General features: G+C 34.8%; 2 protein-coding genes, 2 long non-coding RNA genes and 3 other non-coding genes across 26 annotated transcripts; 2 read left to right on the forward strand and 5 right to left on the reverse strand.

The window, feature by feature from the left end:
- Positions 1–1430: 1430 nt before the first annotated feature.
- Positions 1431–6597, forward strand: LOC147941242 (uncharacterized). 4 transcript variants are annotated; one of them, XM_087460165.1, is made up of 4 exons: positions 1570–1968; positions 4779–5301; positions 5426–6037; positions 6225–6597. In XM_087460165.1, the coding sequence occupies exons 3-4, from the start codon at positions 5839–5841 to the stop codon at positions 6344–6346; spliced, it is 321 nt and encodes a 106-aa protein (XP_087316291.1). In that variant the 5' UTR covers positions 1570–1968; positions 4779–5301; positions 5426–5838; the 3' UTR covers positions 6347–6597. The 4 variants fall into 4 exon arrangements, with proteins under 4 accessions (XP_087316293.1, XP_087316291.1, XP_087316292.1 ...); XM_087460167.1 differs by having other exon boundaries at positions 1431–1875; positions 4779–6037; XM_087460166.1 differs by having other exon boundaries at positions 1572–1968; positions 4842–6037.
- A 1327-nt stretch (positions 6598–7924) lies between these two features.
- Positions 7925–8724, reverse strand: LOC147941243 (uncharacterized). The gene is made up of 2 exons (XR_015560878.1): positions 8551–8724; positions 7925–8446 (listed from the first exon to the last, which is right to left on the reverse strand). It is a non-coding gene; the product is annotated as an uncharacterized LOC147941243 (long non-coding RNA).
- Positions 8725–11310: 2586 nt separating this feature from the next.
- LOC147941244 (uncharacterized) lies at positions 11311–12011 on the forward strand. Its single transcript, XM_087458435.1, has 2 exons — positions 11311–11404; positions 11464–12011. The coding sequence occupies exons 1-2, from the start codon at positions 11311–11313 to the stop codon at positions 12009–12011; spliced, it is 642 nt and encodes a 213-aa protein (XP_087314561.1).
- A 5316-nt stretch (positions 12012–17327) lies between these two features.
- LOC104701031 (uncharacterized) lies at positions 17328–20880 on the reverse strand. 17 transcript variants are annotated; one of them, XR_015561929.1, is made up of 8 exons: positions 20829–20880; positions 18967–18989; positions 18678–18801; positions 18502–18599; positions 18196–18315; positions 18018–18084; positions 17704–17889; positions 17328–17540 (listed from the first exon to the last, which is right to left on the reverse strand). It is a non-coding gene; the product is annotated as an uncharacterized LOC104701031 (long non-coding RNA). The 17 variants fall into 17 exon arrangements; XR_015561923.1 differs by having other exon boundaries at positions 18018–18121; positions 18196–18336; XR_015561920.1 differs by having other exon boundaries at positions 18196–18336; positions 20829–20875.
- LOC147941245 (small nucleolar RNA snoR53Y) lies at positions 20137–20212 on the reverse strand. Its single transcript, XR_015563031.1, has one exon. It is a non-coding gene; the product is annotated as a small nucleolar RNA snoR53Y (small nucleolar RNA).
- On the reverse strand, positions 20406–20500 carry LOC147941246 (small nucleolar RNA snoR69Y). Its single transcript, XR_015562935.1, has one exon. It is a non-coding gene; the product is annotated as a small nucleolar RNA snoR69Y (small nucleolar RNA).
- Positions 20575–20668, reverse strand: LOC147941247 (small nucleolar RNA snoR69Y). Its single transcript, XR_015562924.1, has one exon. It is a non-coding gene; the product is annotated as a small nucleolar RNA snoR69Y (small nucleolar RNA).
- Positions 20881–22774: the final 1894 nt, after the last annotated feature.

The following is a 22774-nucleotide window of genomic DNA, read 5'->3' on the forward strand; positions in this document are numbered from 1 at the left end:
GTGTGTTGGTTTTGTATTATTGGTATATTTCCGCTGTGCTTTATGGTATTTGCTGGTTTAATGAGGAATTGTGGTTTGGTTGGTTTAATTAAGTAGTATGAGATGCTTAGTTATATATTATTATTATTAAAAAACAAACAGGTAAAATTTTATTTGTGATATCACTTGAATATAAAAATTTGTTGGATAAAATATACACTATAATTAGCAGTATGATATGCTCAATAAAATATGTTTAAGATTTAGAATTGAAGTTTTAAAAAAAGTAAAAAATTATTACATTAATTGTTTTTTTTATCATGTGATCATTATGGTCTCTCCTTTCTTTAAAGAACCCTTTCTTCCTATTTATTTAGACAAGTTAGTAATATTTAGATATACCACAAATTTTAAAATATATTTTCTTATAATCTCTCATAGAGATTTAGATATCAGTTTTATTAGTAAGAATAGTTAGGATGTGATTTGATCGTAAAAAGGATCAATAAAAAAACAGAATCAAAATCTATAATTATTATGTGTTTCGTAAAAGAAAATTTTATACTCATGTAATCATCATTAACCGTATAAATGTAATCATCACTAACAATTAGAAAATTTTGCACTCCTTAAATCATGTAATTTTCTTTTCACTATACGTATATATCATCATAATCATCATGATTTAAGGGGTTCAAAATTTTGTTGACTTCATATTATTTCCTTAAAATCTGCAATGTACATACAACAATCTAATATTTTATTATTTGAAATATACATTTAAAATAAAGTGTGCCAGAAGGCAATAAATTCTCAGATAAACGCATGTCCTTCGTTTACTTCTTACCCTCGCCCCAACGTGTCTTTTATGCAACAGTATCTCTCTTATAGCATCTCCAAACCATCACTATTTTTTTCACTATAAATATAGCAATCTATTTTCTTAAACGCATCTTTATACTCATAGCAATCTATTTTCCTAAACTCATCTCTATTCCCACATCTAAAATAGAGATTGTTATATTTTTTTCTATTTATAGAAAAAAATAGAGTTTCTCTATATATACAGAAAAAAATAGTAAGGTAAGAATAGAGGTGGGTTGGAGTAAAACTCACCTATATTATAAAGTTTTTCAATTTTAGAGAAGAAAATAGAGATAACCATTGGAGATGGTCTAAGAGCATCTTCAATCCATCACTATTTTTTCCCTCTATAAATAGAAGAAAATATAGCAATCTATTTTAGAGGTAAATTTGTTCCAATCCACCTTTATCTATTCTCACCTCTAAAATAGAGATTGCTATATTTTCCTCTATTTATAGAGGAAAAAAATAAAGTTTCTCTATATATAGAGAAAAAAATAACAATCTCTATATTAGAGGTGAGAATAGATGTGTGTTGGAGCAAAATTGCCTATATCAGAGAGTTTTCCAATTATAGAGGAAAAAATAGGGAAAACCATTGGATAGAGGAAAATATAGCAATCTCTATTTTAGAGTGAAAATAGAGGTGGGTTAGAGCAAACTTACCTCTAAAATAGATTGCTATATTTTTTTCTATTTATAGAGAAAACAAATAGAGATGGATTAGAGATGCTCTTAGAGTTCTTTTTTTTTGCTATTTTCTTCAAACATAATCAAGAAATTGCTCTATAATCAAGAACGTTTGGCAGATTCTCATCGATTAATTATGAATTTCTCTCTTTAACCCTTGAATTTTTAGCTTCACTCTCTATCAAAAGATGAGCTTTCAGGATTTGGAAGCGGAGAAGCCATTGAAACTGCCGCAACAAAAGAAGAGAAATGGAACACATGCGGTGGCTTCCAATATCTTTCAAATCATTACCGTGGTTTCTACTTTTCAGCAGCTTGTTATTACCTTCGACACAACTAAAGGTACCATGGAGCTTTGTGTTAAATCTGTGATTGGAAAAATGACCGCCATTTGTCAAGAATAATGGAAAAATGAAGCAAAGAAATTGGAGAAGGGTATGATGAGTTCAACCTAGATGACTAACACGAATTTATAGGTAGATGTATATCGGTTACTCGACTAGGATAGTTTTAAGGTATATTCTCTTTAAATTTAAAATATCCTCTTTAAATTTCAGGAGTATATGGCATAATTGATCGGTAATCAAATCTTCGAATTAATTATTTGTGGGGTTTGTTAGTTTAGGATAGTATTTTATGAGATTTTTGATTTGGAAATTAATCAGGTAACTAAAATTTAGGATCAGTTTGGTAATCTACATATTTGTAGGTGACTCAAATTTAGGATCAGTTTGGTAATCTAGATATTTGTTGAAGATTAATATCTTTGTTCATAATTGATTTTCCTAAAACGCAAAAACGTGTAGGGGAATGTTCCGAAACTAATGCCCTTTTGAAAACAGTTTTTTTCGATCCTAGATATAAGCAGATAATATAACCCCTGATAACCCATTATGTATGCCGCGAATATTTCTTGTCTGGATCCGATTTTGTTGATTTCGATGATTTTTTTAATTTTGAATCAACCCGGAAATCATTTTGTACTTCTCTTTTACTAATATAGAGACATATTATTTAATGACACATCTGGTGGCAGGAATATCTATTTTAAAATAAAATTTAAACTAAACATCTATAGTACGAAAATAGTATCCAAAAACTCTTAAGAAAAATTGAGAGTATTTTTTTTTAAATGAAGTGCGACGGCGATGGCGAGTGGTTCTAGATTTGCAATGTGTTTTTTCGATGATGGAGGACGGGAGATGGTCTCTCGCATTTTCCAGTGGGTATTTGGTTTCGGAGATGGACCGGAAGTTTATCTCCGGAGGTGTGTGGTTTTGTCGCCAAAAGGAGAGGTTTGGTTGTATCGGATCTTATCTGGCGGTATCTGATTGATTCGATGGGCAGTGATTTGGGGATCAGGATGATCCGATTTAAGATTATGGAGATCTCGGTTGGGCTTTCCTCTCTGTGTCGGGATCTGCTTTTTGCACGAATAAAGTTCGTCGTTGAGGATATCAAGGCGAGGATCCGATGTTTTGGTGGTTATGGGATTTGTTGTTGCTTTTATTTATGATTTTTTGATTTCGGGATCCTTAGAGATTCGATTCTCGTGGTTGTTTTTGGAATTGTAATGATCCGATTCATGATTTTGGAATTTTTGGCTGGTTTTGTACCATTGGATCGAGATTTTATTGGTCCTCTAATTTGGTCAGTGGTCGAGGGTATCAGAGTGCAGATTCTCTGGTATGTTGCTTATGGAATGTAACGCATGTGAACCAAGTTCCGGTTTTTGAAGCTTGGTGTCGACCAACACTAAGGATGGGTCGCTCAACACCATTGGTTTATAGGTTGCGGTTTTGGTTAATCTCTAGTCGAGTGTGGTTTAGCGGTTTTAGGAAAAACCTAAACTTTCCCTATAAAAAGAGAACGCTTTCTTCAGGTGAGGGGTTCCCTTCCCAGCCGTTTTCCTGCCCTAGAGAAGAGAAGATAGTTTTGGGTATCTATGGATGTGAGGGAGGTGAGGAGATGGTTTTGGGGATGGGAATTGAAGGGGAGTGGTGATGTTGTGGCATGGAGGAGGACAAGGAAGCACTGCTGATGGTGAGGTGTTGCGCCTTCCTCATATTTCATCCCTAAACCAAGGTAAGTGGTTGATGTTAGGCTTATATTGGGTTTTGGAATGATTGTGATGGATTTGTGATGGGTAAGATGGATTGAGAACAATCCATGGGTTGTTTTCCTTGGTTGTTGCCTTGTGAGGATATTTTGTTTGTGATTATTCGTATGGGAAGCGAGTATTATGGAGAGTTAGAGTTTTACGGTCAAAAAGGGCTGAAGGAGAAGCCTAAATCTTGGTTGTAGGCTTGGTGTCGTTCGACACCATGGTGGTGTCGGTCGACACCAACACCCTCGGATAGTGTGAACTAGTTCAAGATGGCTACTTCGGGGAAATGTTTGGAGGATGAAACGGAGTCCGATTTGGATGCAATTTGGTAGGTAACTTCGTGGTGCTATAATCTTCATATCCAACGGTGGGTTTGTGAATCAAACGGTTGGTTTGTGATTTAATAAGTATTTGTATTGTGGTCTGGCATATACGGTTTTGTGATAAGGTTGGGGTATCGAACGACACCAGCATGTTGTTGTGTCTTTGAATCATAGGAGGACAGATGGAGTTAGGTCTGGATAAGGGGAGATCGACGAAAGTGATGCCGTGGGAGTTGGTGTTAACCAACACTAGGAGAGTGATGTTCGACACTAGGTGGAGGTGTCGTTCGACACTAGAGGAGTTGATAGTGAATTGGAGTATTCGTGGGGAAGTGTTGTCAGTGACTGGACGAATCAAATATTCTAGTCTACCTCTCTTGTTACTTGGTTGCTATGGGTGGTTGGTTTTGCGACTCAGTAACTAGATGAGGTGGGGTTTGGTGTATTTGTGAGAGTTTTCGTAAGGAGTGATTTCTACATCGATTATCTTGTGGAAATTATGGGGTTCCGATGAGATTTTTTCCCGTGGATCCTGTGTGAGGATTGAGAATCCGGGTGCGGTCGTTACATGGAAACTGTGGTTATTATTCCTTAGGAATTTTTGATTCAGAGATCCTCACGGATTCGATCATAGTGCTTGTTTCTGGATGTGTAGTGATCTGCATATCTTGCCTTTTTAATTATGGATTTTGGGTGGCCAAAGGGTTATTTATTTGGGTACTTGTGATGCTATGGTGTATATTATTCACATCTTTCTGCAGTTGGATTGTTTTTGACAATTGTGGTCTGACTGGTGCTCTTCTCTTTTCCCACAGATTCCTTTTGTCGTTGCGGTTGCTGTGCTCTTTGTCTAACATGGCTTAACTGGCACTTAACAGGAGCAAGGCCTCTCTGATGCGTACTGAAACGGTAAAGGTCTCCAACACTATCTTGGCTCAGAGGATTCAGCAGTTCTATTTGACTCTTATTGGGTGGTGGAGGAATCCTTCTGTCCAAAGGATGGAATCCCTAGTAGCCAACCTCCCTAAGATATAGAAATTTGAGGATAAAGTGGTGAGAGCAGACTTGGGATAAAGTCTTTTTCAGTTCTACTTTGAAGATGAGGCTGATCTTCAGGCGGTTTTGCAGAATGGGCCATATCATTTTGATGGTTGAATAATCTCGTTGGTCAAGTGGGAGCCGATTATTTCTTCTACTTACCCTTTCGGCTATCAATTTTTGGGTGAAAGTTGTTGGGATTCCTATGCATCTATGGGAGATGGTTACTTTACAAGCAATTGGCAAGAAGATTGGTATTCTTCGTGAGATTGATGAGGAGTCGGAAGCATTTGTGTTACGGTTAATGGCTTCAATCCTCTCTTATTTTAGTTGATTGTGCCTTTTGATACTGGCAATGAGGTTGTTGTTACTTTGGATTATGAGAAACTGATGGGTCTAACTCATGAGGTGTGTGTTTGTCCAGAGTTACACAAGGTGGTGGGAGATCATGTAGGGGAAAACCAGAATGACAAGAGGGGAGGACAGAGACAGCAATCTGTGGCTAAACAAGGGTCCTCTCACAGTGACGGTGGTTGGGAGAAGCCGAGTGTTGGGGCTGGTGATTTTGGTGGTTTCAGTTCTCGTCAACATGAGAAATATCAGGGCCCGTCTTGGGGTCAAGCGAGGCACTATGGGCTGAGACTAGCGAGTCTGGGGAACGAGAGGATTACAGTCCGTTAGTGGGGAGCTTCTTGGTCACGGTGCTACCTTTCATCTTAATAGAAAGGGTGGTGGTCCGAGAGCTTCTTGTATAAGGTTAAGAACACTAATAGTGAGAGGAGGCTTCCGGATAATGGCTGTGAGGTTTCGGTGGCTGCATAGTTGAGTGGTTCCAAGATGGACTTGGACTTGGAGGCTTCTCAAGAGGCAGGGGATGGTAAGGCCTTGGTGGTTTCGAATTTTGAGGAAGAAACAGATGATTTGCTTGAGGAGGGAAAGTATCCGGATGGTGATCTTATGGTGAATGTGGAATCTGACTCGGGTAAGGGGGAAGATCCTCTAAAGTCTCATGGTGTTGCAGATGATACTCTGCAAGGTATTTTTTCTTCTTCTCTCCTGTTTGAGCTGGTTATGGGCGCAGTTAGCAATGCTATGGGTGATGTAAATTTAGGGAAAAAAGGTGTTCACGTTAAAAAAAGGTGTTAATAACTCTAGGAGAATTGCTTTGCCTTTGCCTTCTCCGGGGAAACATTTACTTTTTAAGGCCCTGTCTAAATCTGCAGGTGAAGGCAACAAACAGAAGGTGATGGGGAAACAGGGGAACAACACTATGAGCGGTAAACCATCTGGAGGTGGTCGTCAAGTCAAGAAAGAGATGGTGGCTCTCCTGAAACCACTGGCTTAAATTTGAAGGTTCTAAGTTGGAAATGTCAGGGCATAGGGACTGACCTGACAGAGGAGTATTTGGGAGATTTGTGGAAGAAGCATCGACCCGACATTTAATTTTTATCAGAAACAGAAAAATGTTTTTCTTATTTACAGAAATTTTAGAATAAGTTTGGTTATAATAAATTGTATACCGTTGAACCTCGTGGGTCCAGGGGCGGTTTAGCTCTATTTTTTATGGATGAAATAAAAAATTTCAATTCTATATGATAGTGATCGTATTATTGATACTCAAGCATTTATTGGGCAACAAATGGTCTTTTTATCTTTTGTTTATGGTGGTCCTATATCCCAACATTTACAGTAGGTGTGGGATAAGTTAGTAGATATTGGTTCTTTCCGTATTGATCTTTGGTTTATGATCGGTGATTTTAATGAACTTGTTGGTAATCATGAAAAAAAGGGTGGTGTGTTGATATCAACGTCTTCCTTTGTGCCATTTCAATCAATGCTTCGACATTGTGGTATATTAGAATTCCCTTGCTATGGTGAACAATTATCATGGAGAGGTAATCACTGTAATAACCAGGTGGTTCGATGTCGTTTAGATCGTGGGTTAGAAAAAGAAGATTGGCATTGTTTTTTCCCTCGTTTAAAGGTAGAATATTTGGAGATGATTGGTTTCGATCATTCTCCAATTTTAGGGACTTGTCTAAAAACAGTTATGAGAGGGAATATGCAGTTTTGGTTTGATAAGCATTGGTTAGGGAAGGATGGACTAACAGGGGCAGTAGAGTCAGAGTGGAACCGTACAAAAAAATTTCGGATACCGATCTTCGTGAATTTTCGGAATTCCATTTCTTGGTGGTGAAAAAATAACATTTGTATTGGCCTTCGCTTATTTCTTCGCTGAAGGCGGCTTTGCAAGAGGCTCCTGTAAAAAGGCTGAACGGGAGAATAAATTTATGGGTATCATTCTAGCTTGAGATTGTCCCACCATTTCGCATTTGTTGTTTGCAGATGATAATATGTTCTTTTGTAAAGCAGAGGGGATATAATGCAAAACAATTATTAAGATAATAGGAAATTACAGGAATGCTTCAGGGCAAGAGGTTAACCTGGAGAAGTCTTCTATCATGTTTGGTAAGAGTCTCCCCTCTAACATACGAACCCAGTTAAAATCCACTAGTAAAAAAAATGGTATAACCACGGAAATTTTTGTGGATGTAACCTATAATCCGTGGCTATAACACTTATTAGCCACGACTTGCTACAGACTAACTCCATGGCTATAGCGTTGTGTCTGTGAAAATCTGTGGCTTTCCGTGGTTATATTAGCTATGACTTACGACGAACGTATCTGTGACTATTTAACCACGGTCTAGCCACAACCATATTCGTGGGTAAGTAGTCATGGAATTTGTCTTGGTTTTCCGTGGTTTCTATAGCCACAACATGAATCGTGGTTGGTCAGTGGGTAATTTGCAAAGGAGCCATGAATTTTATCGTAGTTTTTCCATCGGTAGTGGTAAGCAATCCCGTGTGGAAATTTGTTAAATGAGCAGAACAAAATTGCATTAAAAAAAATAATGCAAAATCGAAAATAAAGACTGAACATATATATAATCCAAATATTATTGTTTTACAAAAGGCATCGAGACATGTTTTTAAATCCAAAACACAACAAAATACCGAAATAAAATACCAAAACATAAGTCAAGTCATGTGTTACATAATCATATCATTCCTCATTATTGTTCTGAGGTTGTAGAGGAGTGGAAGCAGGGACGGATTCACTAACCATGACAGGAGAACTTGAGGGTCTGATCCTTTGGTGAGTTATGAATGGGATCAATACCAATACTCCTTAGAATCACATGTGTAGAAGCTTGCATTGATGTTGCACATTCCCTTACCAGCTTCAAGTCAGCGTTGAGCTTCATCACATCTTCTTTCAGCATTGTCGTATCTACTTTAACAGCTGCTACATTAGTCTATAAGCTAGATAACCACATATACATGTCAAGATTGCAAGCAAGATGTGAAGTCTTGTTTGGACCGACATCCTTATCTTGAGCGCTGCTCATTTCGTAAATACGTCCTTTTTTGGATTATTTATCTGGACAAAATTATTAAGTTTAGTGTTAGAAAAATATAAGATATGATAAACTCTTCAGCTGCAACTAAACCCAAAATCCAGAAGATTAAGGCAACTGAACTAACCTCCAGAAATGTTTTGTTGATGAGATGCGTATTAGAAGGAAGTGGAGCAGATGATGCAGTCTGGTTGTCCCTTTTTTTCTGATCCGATCACGAACCAAATCCATAACCTCAGTCATCGAATTGCTATGTACTAAATCCTGGTGCACCTTATCCCAATAATACTTTTGCTACAATAGAAACAAATATGTTAGTTAGATGATGTATATAAAGATAAATCAAACAATCACAAAATAATAACAAAAACAAACACTGACCACAAAATCCTGCAACCACTCATTCTTTTTGTTATGAGGAACTGTGGACCAATTCCACCAAGGTCCCATGAAATTGCTCTGTCAAGTTGTTCGAATGGATTTATTGACAAAATTGTAACAATAGTGTTTTCTAAATGTGTAAGTGTAACTGTGAACTTTTAATAAGTGCAAAACCATACCATAAAGCTCCGTTGAGCTTCTAAGGATGGAGTCGTGGTTGGTCTCGCCTTGCTGGTACATTCATTAGTGCCTCAAGGGTAACGTTTTTGCTTTGTGATGTCATCTATAGTTGTTAAAAGACCATGGTTAGAGAAGAAACAAACTTATTAATAGTTAGAAATACATGAGGGGTTGTAACTGATTTTATAATAAGCTTTCAAATCAAGGTAAATTATAACTAGTTGAAGCAAATTCAGCCGAGAAACAACCATAAATCAAAACCCCAAAAATCTTTGAGACTTTACATCAAATATGGGCTTGAGGTATTAGGGATTTGCGACGAGAAGGAGCTTGAAGGGAGGCTCGGATCGTGTTTTCTGGGTTGGTGTCGTTCGACATCATTGTGGTGTCGGTCGACACCAACACCCGCAGATGGACTGCGCAGACTGGTTCGTGATGGCTACTTAGGAGCAACGTTTGGAGGAGAAAACAGAATCCTATTTGGCTGAAATTTGGTGGGAACCTTCGTGGTGCTATAGGCTTCATATCTAATGGTGGGATTATGAAATTAGCGGTTGATTTGTGTTGTAGTCAAGTGTTTGTAGTATGGTCTGGTATAAACGTCTTCATGGTAAGGTTGGGGTGTCGGTCGACACCAACATGTTGTTGTGTGTTTGGGTCCTAGGAGGACAGCTGGAGTTAGGTTTCGATGAGGAGAGATCAACGGAAGTGATGTCGTGGGCATCGGGGGTACTATAGGAGTCGATAGTGAATTGGAGTATTTGTGGAGAAGTGTTGTCCGTGGCTGGACGAAATCAAATATTCCAGCTCACCTCTCTTGTTACTCAGTTGCTAGAGATGGTTGGTTGTGCAACTCAGTAACTAGATGAGGTGGGGTTTGGTATGTTTGTGAGAGTTTTTGTAATGAGCGATTTCTACGCTGGTTGTCTCGTCGGAATTATGGGGTTCCGGTGAGATCGTTTCCCGTAGATCCTGTGTGAGGATTAGGAATCTGGGTGCAGTCGTTTCAGAAGTAGCGGTGTTGTGAGATTTAGACGAGAGAACTTAGGTTAGTGGAAGAGGAGAGAAACACTTAGACCATCTCCAATGTGTTACTCTATTTTTTCCTATAAAATAGAGCAACTCTAAAATAGAGCATTGTTTTTCTCCAATGTATTACTCTATTTTAGAGTTAAAAATAGAGTTAGTGTAAAAAAATAGAGGTGAAAATAGAGTTGCTCTATATATAGAGCAATCCTATCATTTTCTCTATTTTAGAGTAAAATATAGAGTAGGGTTAGATCAAATGTTGCTCTATAATAGAGTTTTGACTCTAAAATAGAGTGGGGTTGGAGATGCCCTTAGGGAAATGAAAGAGAAGAGGAAGACTGAAGAAAAACACTTAGCCAAAAAAATACAAGTTTTTTACCTCTCTCCACAAACCCAAATTATTTAGGCGGTAAGGCTCAAATTTTTCCACTATCCCCAAAACTTCACTCCCTCCAAATTGTAGTAAATTATATAACCTAATATATTTTACAGCAAATTATTTTATTTAATTGTTATTTTTTGTAATAGTTGATTTATTAATTATATGATATGTGGTTCTTTTTTTTAGCCATGGAAATTTTGTGGACAAGCCGTGGCTATGTGAGTAAATTTTACTAGTGTATATCTGTTATTGGTATTTCTACGGAAGAGGTATGGGTTCTTATTTGGGTATTCCTGAAAATCTACCGGGCTCGAGAACTAAGGTTTTCAGTTATGTTAACGATCATTTTGATGATCATGCAAATGGCTGGTCTGCAAAAAATATATATCGAAAGGTGGCAAGGAAGTTATGATTAAATCAGTTGCGTTGGCCCTCCCAAATCATGTTATGTCATGTTATAAACTGTCGGAGGCAATCTGATGTCTAAATTAACAAGTGCGATTGCACGGTTTTGGTGGAAGTCTAACGATAAGGCACATGGCTTGCACTGGGTAAGCTTGGGATAAAATGTGTAAGGATAACTGTGAAGGAGGTTTGGGTTTTCGTTCTCCAAAGAAGTTTAATGACACGATGCTAGTAAGCAGTATTGACAGTTAATTCACTATCCGACATTCTTTAATGGCTAGGGTAATGCGAGGTAGATATTTTAGGAATAAACATCCCCTAATGGCCAAAAAACCATACTCTCCATCGTTCGCTTGACGAAGTATTTACTCAACAAAAGGTTTGGTGAAACAAGGGGCAAGAGTGGTGGTAGGCTCTGGTTGTAATACTTCTGTATGGAGAGACCCTTGGATACCGGATAACCAACCAAGGCCAGCTACTGGTCGAGGGAGAGTGTTACACCCTTATTCAATGGTTAACCATTTGATTAACCCAATCACCAAGGAATGGCATCTTCCTATTCTGGAGGAGTTCATGGATCCAGAGAAAATTCTGATTATTCAGAGTATGACGGGCAGTAAATCCTTTAAACTAGATAGATTAAATATGCATTATACAAATCAGGGAAATATTCGGTCAAATCTGGTTATCGGCATGCACAAGATTTAATTAAAGAAGTTGAGTATGGACCGACGTGTATGGCCCTTAGGGCACAAGTCTGGAAACTTGAAGTTCCCCCGAATATTCAACATTTCTTCTGGCAGATAGCTTCCGGTTCCCTTCCAGTGCTGGAACGACTTGCTCATCGGGGTGTACAGTGTGATACCCTCCGTATACGATGTGATTCTGCGGTTGAAACTACAAATCATGCTCTTTTCGAGTTCCCTCATTTGCATAGAATCTGGGAGTTGTCTCTGGTATTACTACTTCCCGATGGTTTCCCCTATGACTCAGTGTACTCGAATTTAGATTTTATATTCTGGTGGGCGTCATCTCAGTCGGGTGTTTCGGACATTTGTTTCCGTCTACCTTGGATTTTATGGTCAATTTGGAATGATAGGAATAAAAAAGTTTTCCAGGGAACGGAAGCAGGCCAATCGATGTTATTAATCAGGAAACTAGTGAAAAATTGTTGTGGGAGGAGGCCAAGTCCTTCTCCGCGGGAGTCTTGAATCCTCTGAAATTCTCGGAAGCACCGAGACCCTCTTCCCGATGTCAGGTTGATGGATAATGGAAGGGTTCAGATCGTTTTATGGGGTTGGGTTGGTGGTACTGCAATGGTGAAAATACGACGCTACTTTTGGGAGCATGTTGCCTTAGACGAAGCCCTTCACCCCTTCATTCGGAGTTGCAAGCGTTGATTTGGGCTATGGAGTCTCTCCTGAATGTTGGTGTTAATTGTCAAAATTATGAGACGGATTGTGCAAAGTTAGTGGTGATGGTACAGTCCCCAGATGAATGGCCCCGCCTTCTCCAATCTGCTAGAGGATTTCAGCTATTTCAGATCATCTCTCTCCGCCTTCACTCTTACCAGGATCCAGCGTACGTCAAATGTGAGAGCAGATTGTCTTGCTCGTTCTTTGAGATCTTTAGTCTCAGAATCATAAACTCTTATCTTCCGGTTTGGGCAATCAATCCTGGAGTTATCTTCTAATTTAATATTTGGTTGAAAAAAAAAAATAGAGAGTATTTTTGTTAGTAATTAGAGTTATTTACCTTTTTATCATAATAAACTAATAATTTACATATATATTTATATATATATTATAGTGATTATTAATATTTCTTACAGAAATCTAGTAATTTTAAATTGTCAATCACCAAATGTTCGAACTATTTACCATTATTCAGAATATTACCAAATTTTACAAAAAAAGTTATTTTGTGAATTTCATTTACACAGTAATTTCTCACATATTTTAGTAACATAATTTATTGTACTTTTTTATAATTAATTATTACTAAGCCTGATGGTAAACTGCTTACAAATTAATACTCCCTCCTGTTTCTTTTAGTTGTCATTATAAAGTAAAAATTTTGTTTTCCAATACTTGTCGTTTTAGATTTCTAATGCATATGTTTGATAAAAATATTTTATGCTTTGACCAATAAAAAAATTAGAAAATGTATTAAAGAAAGGGTAAAATAGAAAATTGAGTTGTTTTCTTGATTTGTATAAAAAAAAACTTAAACGACAACTAATTTAAAACGGAGCGAGTATCAATCTTAACTCTGATGCTCAATACAAATTTGGTATCGCTTCTTGGATGATAGAAACATGTTTGTAATGTGTAATGTTACTAAATTTTTTCTTTTTTTATAATATTTGAATACATTTAAAAATATTCAAATTAATTTTTACAAATGTCAAAACTTTAAACTGAAAATTTGACACATGCCAAAATATTGTTAATGACTAGCTTTCTAATCTAAAATAAATATAACAGTACATCATACATTTATAAATAATGGTGTACTTTTATATTAAACATATTGACAATTATCTATAATTTTCTAGATATTTTTTCATTAATCTCAACCATTCAATCTTGGCTAGTCATTTCGACAGTTCGATTTTGGTCCATCTCCAATCCTCCTACCATTATATATCGGACTTAGTTTCAAAATAATGGCATTATCCCCAACCATTGGATCATCAAAACGGCATTTAGACCTAACAACATCAGATCATCAGACATCAGCTCTATATAAAATGCATCTTCGTAATTGTGTAGCAGTGACATCGACAATTTTTCCACCTTCTTTTTTCTAGTTAGGTTAGTGTTTCGAAAATCTATGAAGGCATTGTTCGTTTTAGGTGTTGCACCACACGTCTGTAATTTTGCATCTTATGTTTATAATTATTGACGCCGCTGCTTTATCCGGTGGTTTCTGTTTTATCCAGTTTGCTTCTCATTTAACTGGTAAAAGAGAGTCGTATCGTTTAGTTTATTTAACACAACATATGTAAGTGTTTTTTTTTCTTTGGTGAACTGCGGGAGTTATCATATACCAAATGGGAACTGATCAATTCAAGGTACAAGAGAACCAATTCTGTTGTATGAGACCACCACCAATTTGGTCAAAACAATAGTGTTTCAAAGACATTTTGGATAAGCTAAAGAAATGAGTGCATATGTTTGAAAGTGAAACAATGATAATTGCAATCCTCTAAAAACATGAAACACTTATGGAATCTCTTTGATTCATTGAACAACCGACTCATGCAAAGCCTTTTTCGAAAAAAAAACTACTCATGGAGAAACGAAGAAAGTTAAATTTTCTCGAGTAATTACAATTATGGTTTAGTAAGAGCTCGAGCTGACAATATTTATCAACAATAGATACTTTTTTACACGATTTATTTATATTAAAAACGAGTGCAATCTAAAATGTGTTTTGTTTTAACAATAACTTCTTTATCTTGGCCTTGGTCTTTTTTGTACTTCAACTTCTTCTCAAAACGACACACTATATATTATAGAAGAAAAAAAAAGTTCAAATTGGACCAATTAAGATTCATACAAGAAAAAAAAGTCAAGATTATCATCTTGTACGTGACAGGTATATAAATATACTGACAGTCGTGGTGGTTAATGAATCAAAATCAGTATTCGTTTACTTTATCTAACGCCCGTGAACCTTGTGGATGGTTGGGTATCGCTCGACACCAACATTCCGATTATTGTATAGATGGCCTGATTGATTACCTTATTTTGTCCAACTTTCTTTTGTCCAAAAAAAAAAAAAAAACTGATTGGTTACTTTATTTCATTATTATTTAAAAATTAAATAAAAATGATTTATTATAAAAAGTTTGAATTAATGTACTGAGACTTATGCATTTAATCCTTTGTTGACTGTTTAATGACATTCTTATCTGTTTTTTTTAAAGAAACATTCTTATATGTTTTGACCATTTGTAGTCAATTTTCAAAAATCTTTTCTGTGATTTATTTGATCTTTAGTTATTTACAGAATCTAATTTTCTTTTAAATTTTAGTCATTTAAATTATATTTAGTCATTTACAAAATCTGTTTTCTATTAATTTTTATTCATTTAGTCACATGCATCTAATTTTTTTTATATATATGGTCTTCATGTGTATATATATGGTTATTTAATCTTAATTTATTTTAGTCACATGCATCTAATCTCTGTATATAGTAAAAAATATACATATATTTGTTAATGCATAACCATTTCACTTAAAAAGGGTTATAACCTACAATTGCTAAAATAACACCCACCACTCTTTTCTAGAATTACAATAGAAAACTAACCATTCATTTTTTTTAAAGAGCAGTTGTTAAATGAGTATCTATAGATGGCCTTAACTGATTGGTTACCCTCTTTTGTCCAAAACAAACAAAAAAAAATAAACTGATTGGTTACCTTATTTCATTATTATTTAAAATTTAAATAAAAAACAATTTATTATAAAAAGTTTGAATTAATGTACTTAAGAAACTTATGCATTTAATCCTTTGTTGACTGCTTAATGACATTCTTATCTGGTTTTTAAGAAACATTCTTATATGTTTTGACCACTTGTAGTCAATTTTCAAAAAAAAATCCTATGATTTATTCTGATCGGTAGTCATTTAGTCACATGCATCTAATTTTTTATATAAATGGTCTTTACGTGTACCTTACTATCACACCCATAACTGTTAATTTTGAAGTTTTCAATTCAACTATATCAACAAAGATGTCTAAAACTCTTGTTATTGCTATCTTCATGGTCTTTCTCGTTCTAGGTTTGATTCACACTTACATATTATGCTGATTAATATTTTAAAATAAGACTTCATATTACGTATTTTCACATGACTTCTCCTTTATTTGATAGTATTCTTCTTATTATTGTCTTTTATTTTATAACAGAAAATTTGAGATTATATTTAAATATTTGTATCAGGGCCGTTGGTGGTAGTAAAGGAGACGCAAGGACAAGAACTGTGTCATGAATATATTCAATTACAAGGACCATGTGTAGCCGATTGGTGTGTCACTGTATGCAGTGCGAAGTACAAGAATGGAAAAGGCACGTGCATGCCATCGAGCAAGCAATGCCTCTGCACTTTTAATTGCAGAGTTTGATTTTTCTTTTCTTCTTTCTACATATACAATACATATATATATAATATATATGCTATTCTCATTTCCAATAAAATAAAAAGAATGTTTTCTAGTTTTTATGTGCATGTGAATTATGATTTCAATTTGGAAGCAACTATAAATTGGTACCTTAGCATATATGCCCTAATTCACTGAAAAATATGCGGTTTAGGGGGTTTCAGGATTCAGGGGTGTCGTCCAGAAAATTTACAGCAGAAAAAAACAATAATTTTTAGGATTCTAATAAAAATTTGAAAATGATGGTAAATATGATCCTATACATTCATATTAAAATCTTAAAACATAAATTCCAAAAACAAAAATGTATGTGGTTCGGTTAATAACTTTAGTTACTCTCTTGCTCTTTGCATCACCAATCAAAGTCTTGGCTAATATACCTGACGTTTGCAAATCGCTAAATACAAGTAAGATTTCAAATTTCAGGTTATGTTTGGTTGAAAATGAAATAGGAAACGGTGTTTTGAATCAAAAGGTCTTCGACAAGAACATGAGTTATGTTAAACTTTTCGACAAGAACATGAGTTATGTTAAACTTAGTACTTTTAGTACCGGCTTAAACATATTACATTGGGAAAAAAAAAATGCTCAAAAATCTATTTAAAAACTTACTATATTTTTTTTTGGTCTCTTTAGTTTATATAATATTTTTTTGTGTCTTTTCTAGTTTACAAATTTTTTATGCTTTTAACTTACAAATTATTTTTTTTTTGTGCTTCTTTAACTTACAATTTTTTTTTGGTGCCCCTTTTCTTATACATGTGATGGTATTAATGATTAAGTCACTTACACTTTTCCAGCATTTCGCTTAAAATATTGAAACTGTGATAAGACATTGTGATCTTTTATTTCGTCTCATTTTAGGTGTTCTGTGTTCATGTTTGTTGTTAATTTTGTCTTCTTCACCTCGATCGGTCCACAAAAAGTTCATTTATAATAAAATTTCTCTTTTAATTGAAAATATATATAACCTAAGCCATAATTTTGTGTTTCATTCAGAAAACACTACAAGAAATATGGACATTACTATCACACGGAAAGTGTTACTAAAAGGTTTTTATAGCGCATTTGAAAACGCTGTATAATGAGGAGCTATAGTATACCCCCTCCTACCATAGTAGTTTTTACGCGTTATGATAGATTGACCTATTATAGCGCTAATACTTTGCTATTTAATATTATTAACTAGCGCTTAGTTCGTGCTATTATGTTTGTTTTTATAGTAAACATTTCGTGCTGTAAAATATTGTTTTGTTCATTTTGATAATGCTGCTGTAATGTATATTATTATGTTCTATATTTCAATTATTTGAAACCTATAGTGCATAAAATATAAATTGCAAATTAATTCATAAATAAAATTAATATTACATTAAATTTATAAAACATACATTTTACATAAAATCATTCTATCAAATACCCAAAAGATACAAATGCTTGAATCACCAAGTCATAATTAAAAAGAAGGCAAGTATATTTCTTCACCAAACCAAGTAATAAAGAAACCGAAGCAGTCCTAGTAGATCTCCACTCATACCATCAGCAGATCACCTTATAGTAACTGTAAGTGGGAAAAATAAAAGAGTGTCAGCATAATAAAATTGAATCGGTCATAAGCAATGGTAAAACTCTTACTTTCCTAAGGTTGGTGAACTCGCAAATGTTACAAAGGATTAAACAAGAGATATGAAGAACAGGAAAATGGATTTAAAGTGTTTACAAACCTGGTTTCCAATCACCATCCTTTGAAATCCATCCCTCTCCAGTTGTAGCTATTCAATCTGGGACTTCAAAGCAGATGTGTTTTTGGCTTCCTATCTTGCAGCCATCTTACAGGCGGAGAAATAGAGAGAAGAACAAACTCGTTGGAGTTCATGGCAGCTAAAACATGACCCCTTATCGATCAATAGCTGTGAAAACAAATGCCAAATGAATTCATATGTGAGTACAGATTCCTACAAAGGTAACTAAACTCCAGATGTGAAAAGGTACATAACCACAAGAGAGAAAACAGAGAAGATTGGAAAGAGATTCTTACTCGCTTAGAACCAAACCATGACTAAAGAAGACTATGACCACCAAAACGAATTTGGAACCAAGAGTCACTGAATTGGTAATATGCGAATTAGCAGACATAACAATCTACAATGAGATCCCAAAAAAAAGCTAACTTCACCTAAATATCTTAACTTTAAAAAAATAAAAGCATTTTTTACCTTGGATCAAAATCAGCAATTGAGGATTTATTATTCTTCAACAAGCTCAAACAGATGGGAACACTTGGTATATAGTCCGAAACCAAGATCTTGATACACCGAGGGTGACTACTTGGCTTCCTATCATATTGGAAGAGTCACCTGCAAACATTAGAATTCAACTATCAAAGTAATCTCAACCTCTGTAGAAGAAAAATGACGTAATGAAACATACAAGACAAAAACTATACATGTCTTGATGACTTTAGAGTTCTAAAAAAAGTGTTGATAGAAGAACATCAGACCGCATTGAGAGAAGTTAGTTACCTTTCTTGCAGCCATTAATCCTCACCATCTCCAGTTTATCGAAAAACTCAGTTTCACCACAATACTTAAGGACTTACAGTCCCCAAAGTAGCAACTTCCTGCACCCAAAAAATATTTGTAAGAACACAGTTAAACAACACAGATGGAAAGAGTAGAGAGTTGTGCAAAACATTTACATGGCGGAGCAGTATTTTCATCAGTAGTAGTAAGTCCCTTGAGAAGGTTCTGTCTGTTCTGTCACTCCCTTGAATGAGGGTGTGAGCTGGGCTTAGCGAGTTGTCAACTGTAATAGACACATTGCTAAAGAAGAAACATAACAAACTGCACAAATCAGCCCCAATTAAAAGTAGAAAGATTCAGACTTTTAACATTCATACTCTTCATCTAAAACCCAGCAGAACCTTGTACAAATACCAATCCTAGCTAAGGTACTAATATGAGGAAAAACAACAAAAACAAGCCTACCTTTTCTTCTCCAGCTCCAGCCTCTGTATACCATACAAACAAAATCAATAATAATTCAAACATAAGAATCCACACAACAATGAAAGCATAAAAAGCAAAAAGTAGTTGGACTTAAATCCGTTGAATAAGATTCAGAAAAATGTCAAAGGAGAAACATTCACCTAGAGGAATTATTAAAAGCTAAGTATTTAACCCTAGAACCGAATCACCAAGATGAAAAAAAGAAAGATACACACGAAGCTTCCATTTCACAGAATCACCACCGAGATAAAAAAAAAGACTCTAACTTTGTTTCCTTGAGAAGCGAGAGAGAGAGAACCGTGAGAGAGAAGGAAAGAATTAGGCGTGGAGGCCCTGTAAGAAGCCATCAGAATCAGTCTCAGATCCAGAATCTGAATCGGAGGGAAGCGGAAGCAACATCGGTGGTTTTGTTTTCACTCTGTCATCGGTGTTCGAAAGGCGACAAAGGTTTATTGGTGTGTTGTTGTCCCCATGGTGGTGGCGACAGAGGATGAGAGGCGATGGAGGATGGGAATCGATTTTCTGAGAAAATGAGATATTTATTTTTTGCAAAATGTTTTTTTAAGTGTTTAGTCCAAGTGAGAGAGAGTAGCGGAAAAAACAAAGTTTTGGCTAAGTGTTTTGCCTCCAAATGATTTTTCAGCTATTGTAGTGATTTTTGGGTTCCCGCTTATTGAAAATTTTCCCCAGCACTAATCCAATGCTACAATAGAGCTCACAATCTATTTTGGCACTTTTAGTAGCAGTTACTGAATTAGTGCTAAAAAGAACTGCTACCAAAACCCAAATTTGTTGTAGTGAAATGAAGATGAGAACCACTGATTAAGCTATGAAACACAGGATAAACATATAATTATTGAACACATAATAGTAACTTCATGTGCCGGCTTAACGCACATAGATTAAAAAGGTATACATGTATAAGGAAAAGGACACCAAAAAAAAAATTGTAAGTTAAAGGATTAAAAAGGTATATATGTATAAGGATTCTGTGTTTGGAAGTGTTCAGTTCTTTTCGTTTCCTCCATGTCAATGTTCTCAATATACAAAAAGTTCACTATCACCAAGTAAACTATAAGACATAGTCAATGTTTATATTATGAAAGAGACGACTACACCTAAAACAAACACAGTAGAAAATTCTTAATAGATTCCCTCAGACACATAACATTGATTCAGTCACAAGACAATCAGTATTAGCATGGTTAATACCATCACAGGGAATCCTTTAACCTTCAATTAAAAAACAATCATACCCAAAAACAAAAAACACTTGATAAAAAAGCTAAGTTCCCTCAGCAAATCATTTATCATCAAATAAATTTATCAGATATACATTAGCATTAATTTAAAATCATCATAGGGAACACGATGTGCAACATATACAATACCAAAATAACAGTTGTGAATATTAGAGTTGTAAGGCTCAGATAATGTTATAGAAACATTTATTCTCCTTGGCCACAAAAGGCCTCATAATGAGCTGGGATAATATGTTATCATCATCGCCACATCAACCCTAAAATCCAAAACGCTAAAGCTTAAAAAGAAAAAGAAAACTAATCAAACAAAGAATTGAAATCAAGCAAGAAGGCTCAGATATATGAATGAACATAGTTCTAGTCCTGGACCACAAAAGGTCTCATAGAGCTGGGATTATATGTTATCATCATCACCTCAATAAACCCCTAATTCGCAAACCAAATCAAGAACAGAGCACAACACTAGAAACAGAGACCTGAGATTCCAAACAGACTACATCAATGAGACGAGAGACACGAGCTTGATAACTCAATGACTGCTAAAGCTACGATTTTAATGGAAAAAAAAGAGATCAAAACCTGTATGAGAAACGATGATGGAGGAGGTTGAAGTTAATAGAAAAGTGATTTATAGAGACGGCAAGAGAAACTAACTAGGGTTTCATATTACGAGCCCTCGTTAACCTAAACCTTTTTTCTTTTTGGGCTAAAACCTAGTTGGGCTATGTCATGATATGTTAGGCCTATAAAGCTTACCAGCTTCTCTATTAACCAAAATTTTTGTGTTTTTTGCTTTTCCGATAGCACTTAAATTTTTTTGTAATGTAATGTATGTCAATCAGATCATCATCCGTGTATATTAAAAATGTATATTTACTTTTTAATTTGATAATTTTTTATAAAATAGGTGATATTAAAATAGGAGAATTTGTTAGAAATACCCTTCTTGGGATTTCTCCTTTCAAAAATACCATTTTATGAAAAAAATTCATTTTTACTCTCTTTTATACAATTACAATATGTTATATTAATTTTTAGATTTTTTTTTACGTTTGGCTTCTCTATTATCCATTTAAGATATAATTTTGAAGGGTTACGGTTTCGTATTTGGATTTTAGGGCTTAGAATTTAGTTATTTTATACATAAAAAGAATATTTTAAAAAATGGACAAAATGACAAAAGAGAATAGGTATTTTTGAAAATCTCCCTATTAATAGAGAAATACAATTATTTTAGTTTTTGTTGTAGTACTCAATTTTATTAAATCTTTCATAATACAATGTTGGATAATTTTTTGTTTTGTTTTAAGTTTGGTTAAATTTTTTTTTAAAGTAGTTATAGTTATATTATGAATACAAATTTCCAAATAATTATATAATTACGTAATATATTTCATTAACCAAAATAGAATATTAGACTATTTTGTATATGAAATTGTAAATATGTACATTAGATTAATTATACAACTAAACATGAGATTTTTGATAATTATCGTTTTTGGTTTGCATTTTTTCAAAAATGTCTCCTTCATCTATCTATTTTCAATAATATATCTCGTTAAATCTGAAAATTTATTTTAATTTTATAAAATACTTTTTATGGTAAATACTACTGGAAAAGGGTCATTTCATACCCGTACACCCCCCAAAAGTGCAATTCCTTCTTGTACAAACAAGGAGTGCTAATTTAGACATGTACCCCAATAAAATTCAAATTTCATACATGTACTTATAAAATTGAGTTAATTTCAAAGTCGGATTTAAGTCAACCGTTAGAAATGCTGACTCAGAATCCACATGTGTATTGACGTGCCATCGAAATTGCAAAACAGTGTCATTTTGTTTTGTTTTCTTCTCAAATAATTGTCGAAAATCTACACTGTGGTGCTTCGAACCCGCGATCTCACACTTGTTTAGCATATGACGTAACCAGATGATTCCAAAACAATACTCAATAGTATCATACAAGTTTATTCTTATAAACCTAAAAAAAAAACTAATTCCCAAAAAAATTAGGATTAATGAAATTAGCCATGATTGAAGATGAGTTTAGGCATAGATTGTTTGTTTCCATCGGTATTGACCATTGTTTGAGAGTGTGGCTATTAGGTATCAATGTTTTTAAGATATGAGTTTAACCTTGAATTGATCTTATTGTATATGGTTCAAGAGATGGACGTTTTGCGCTATGGGATTTAAGAAGTAAAAGTAGTTCTTACAAAGAGGAACATTGTATATCAAGTAAGTCCTCTAAACTTGGTTGTGAAGATCTTTTTGGTTCTTTTCTTATTTACAACCATCTTGATAGTTGTTCTGGTCTTCATACAGCTCTACTAACGTGGTTAAAGGAGCTCATCTATCCCCTCTTTCAAAACGAATCAAATACCGCAAGGTTTTACTTCTGCTCATTTGTGGAGGAAGATAAATGATATAGTCTGCAAGTTTGTTGGATGCTATGAGGTTGCCACAAAGGAGAAATCAAGTGTCCAAAATGAGGATGATGTGATGAAGCTAGCAAACCAAAT

Source organism: Camelina sativa, chromosome 7 (genome assembly GCF_030686135.1).
Source record: "Camelina sativa cultivar CO46 ecotype springtype chromosome 7, ASM3068613v1".
Lineage (NCBI taxonomy): Eukaryota > Viridiplantae > Streptophyta > Magnoliopsida > Brassicales > Brassicaceae > Camelina > Camelina sativa.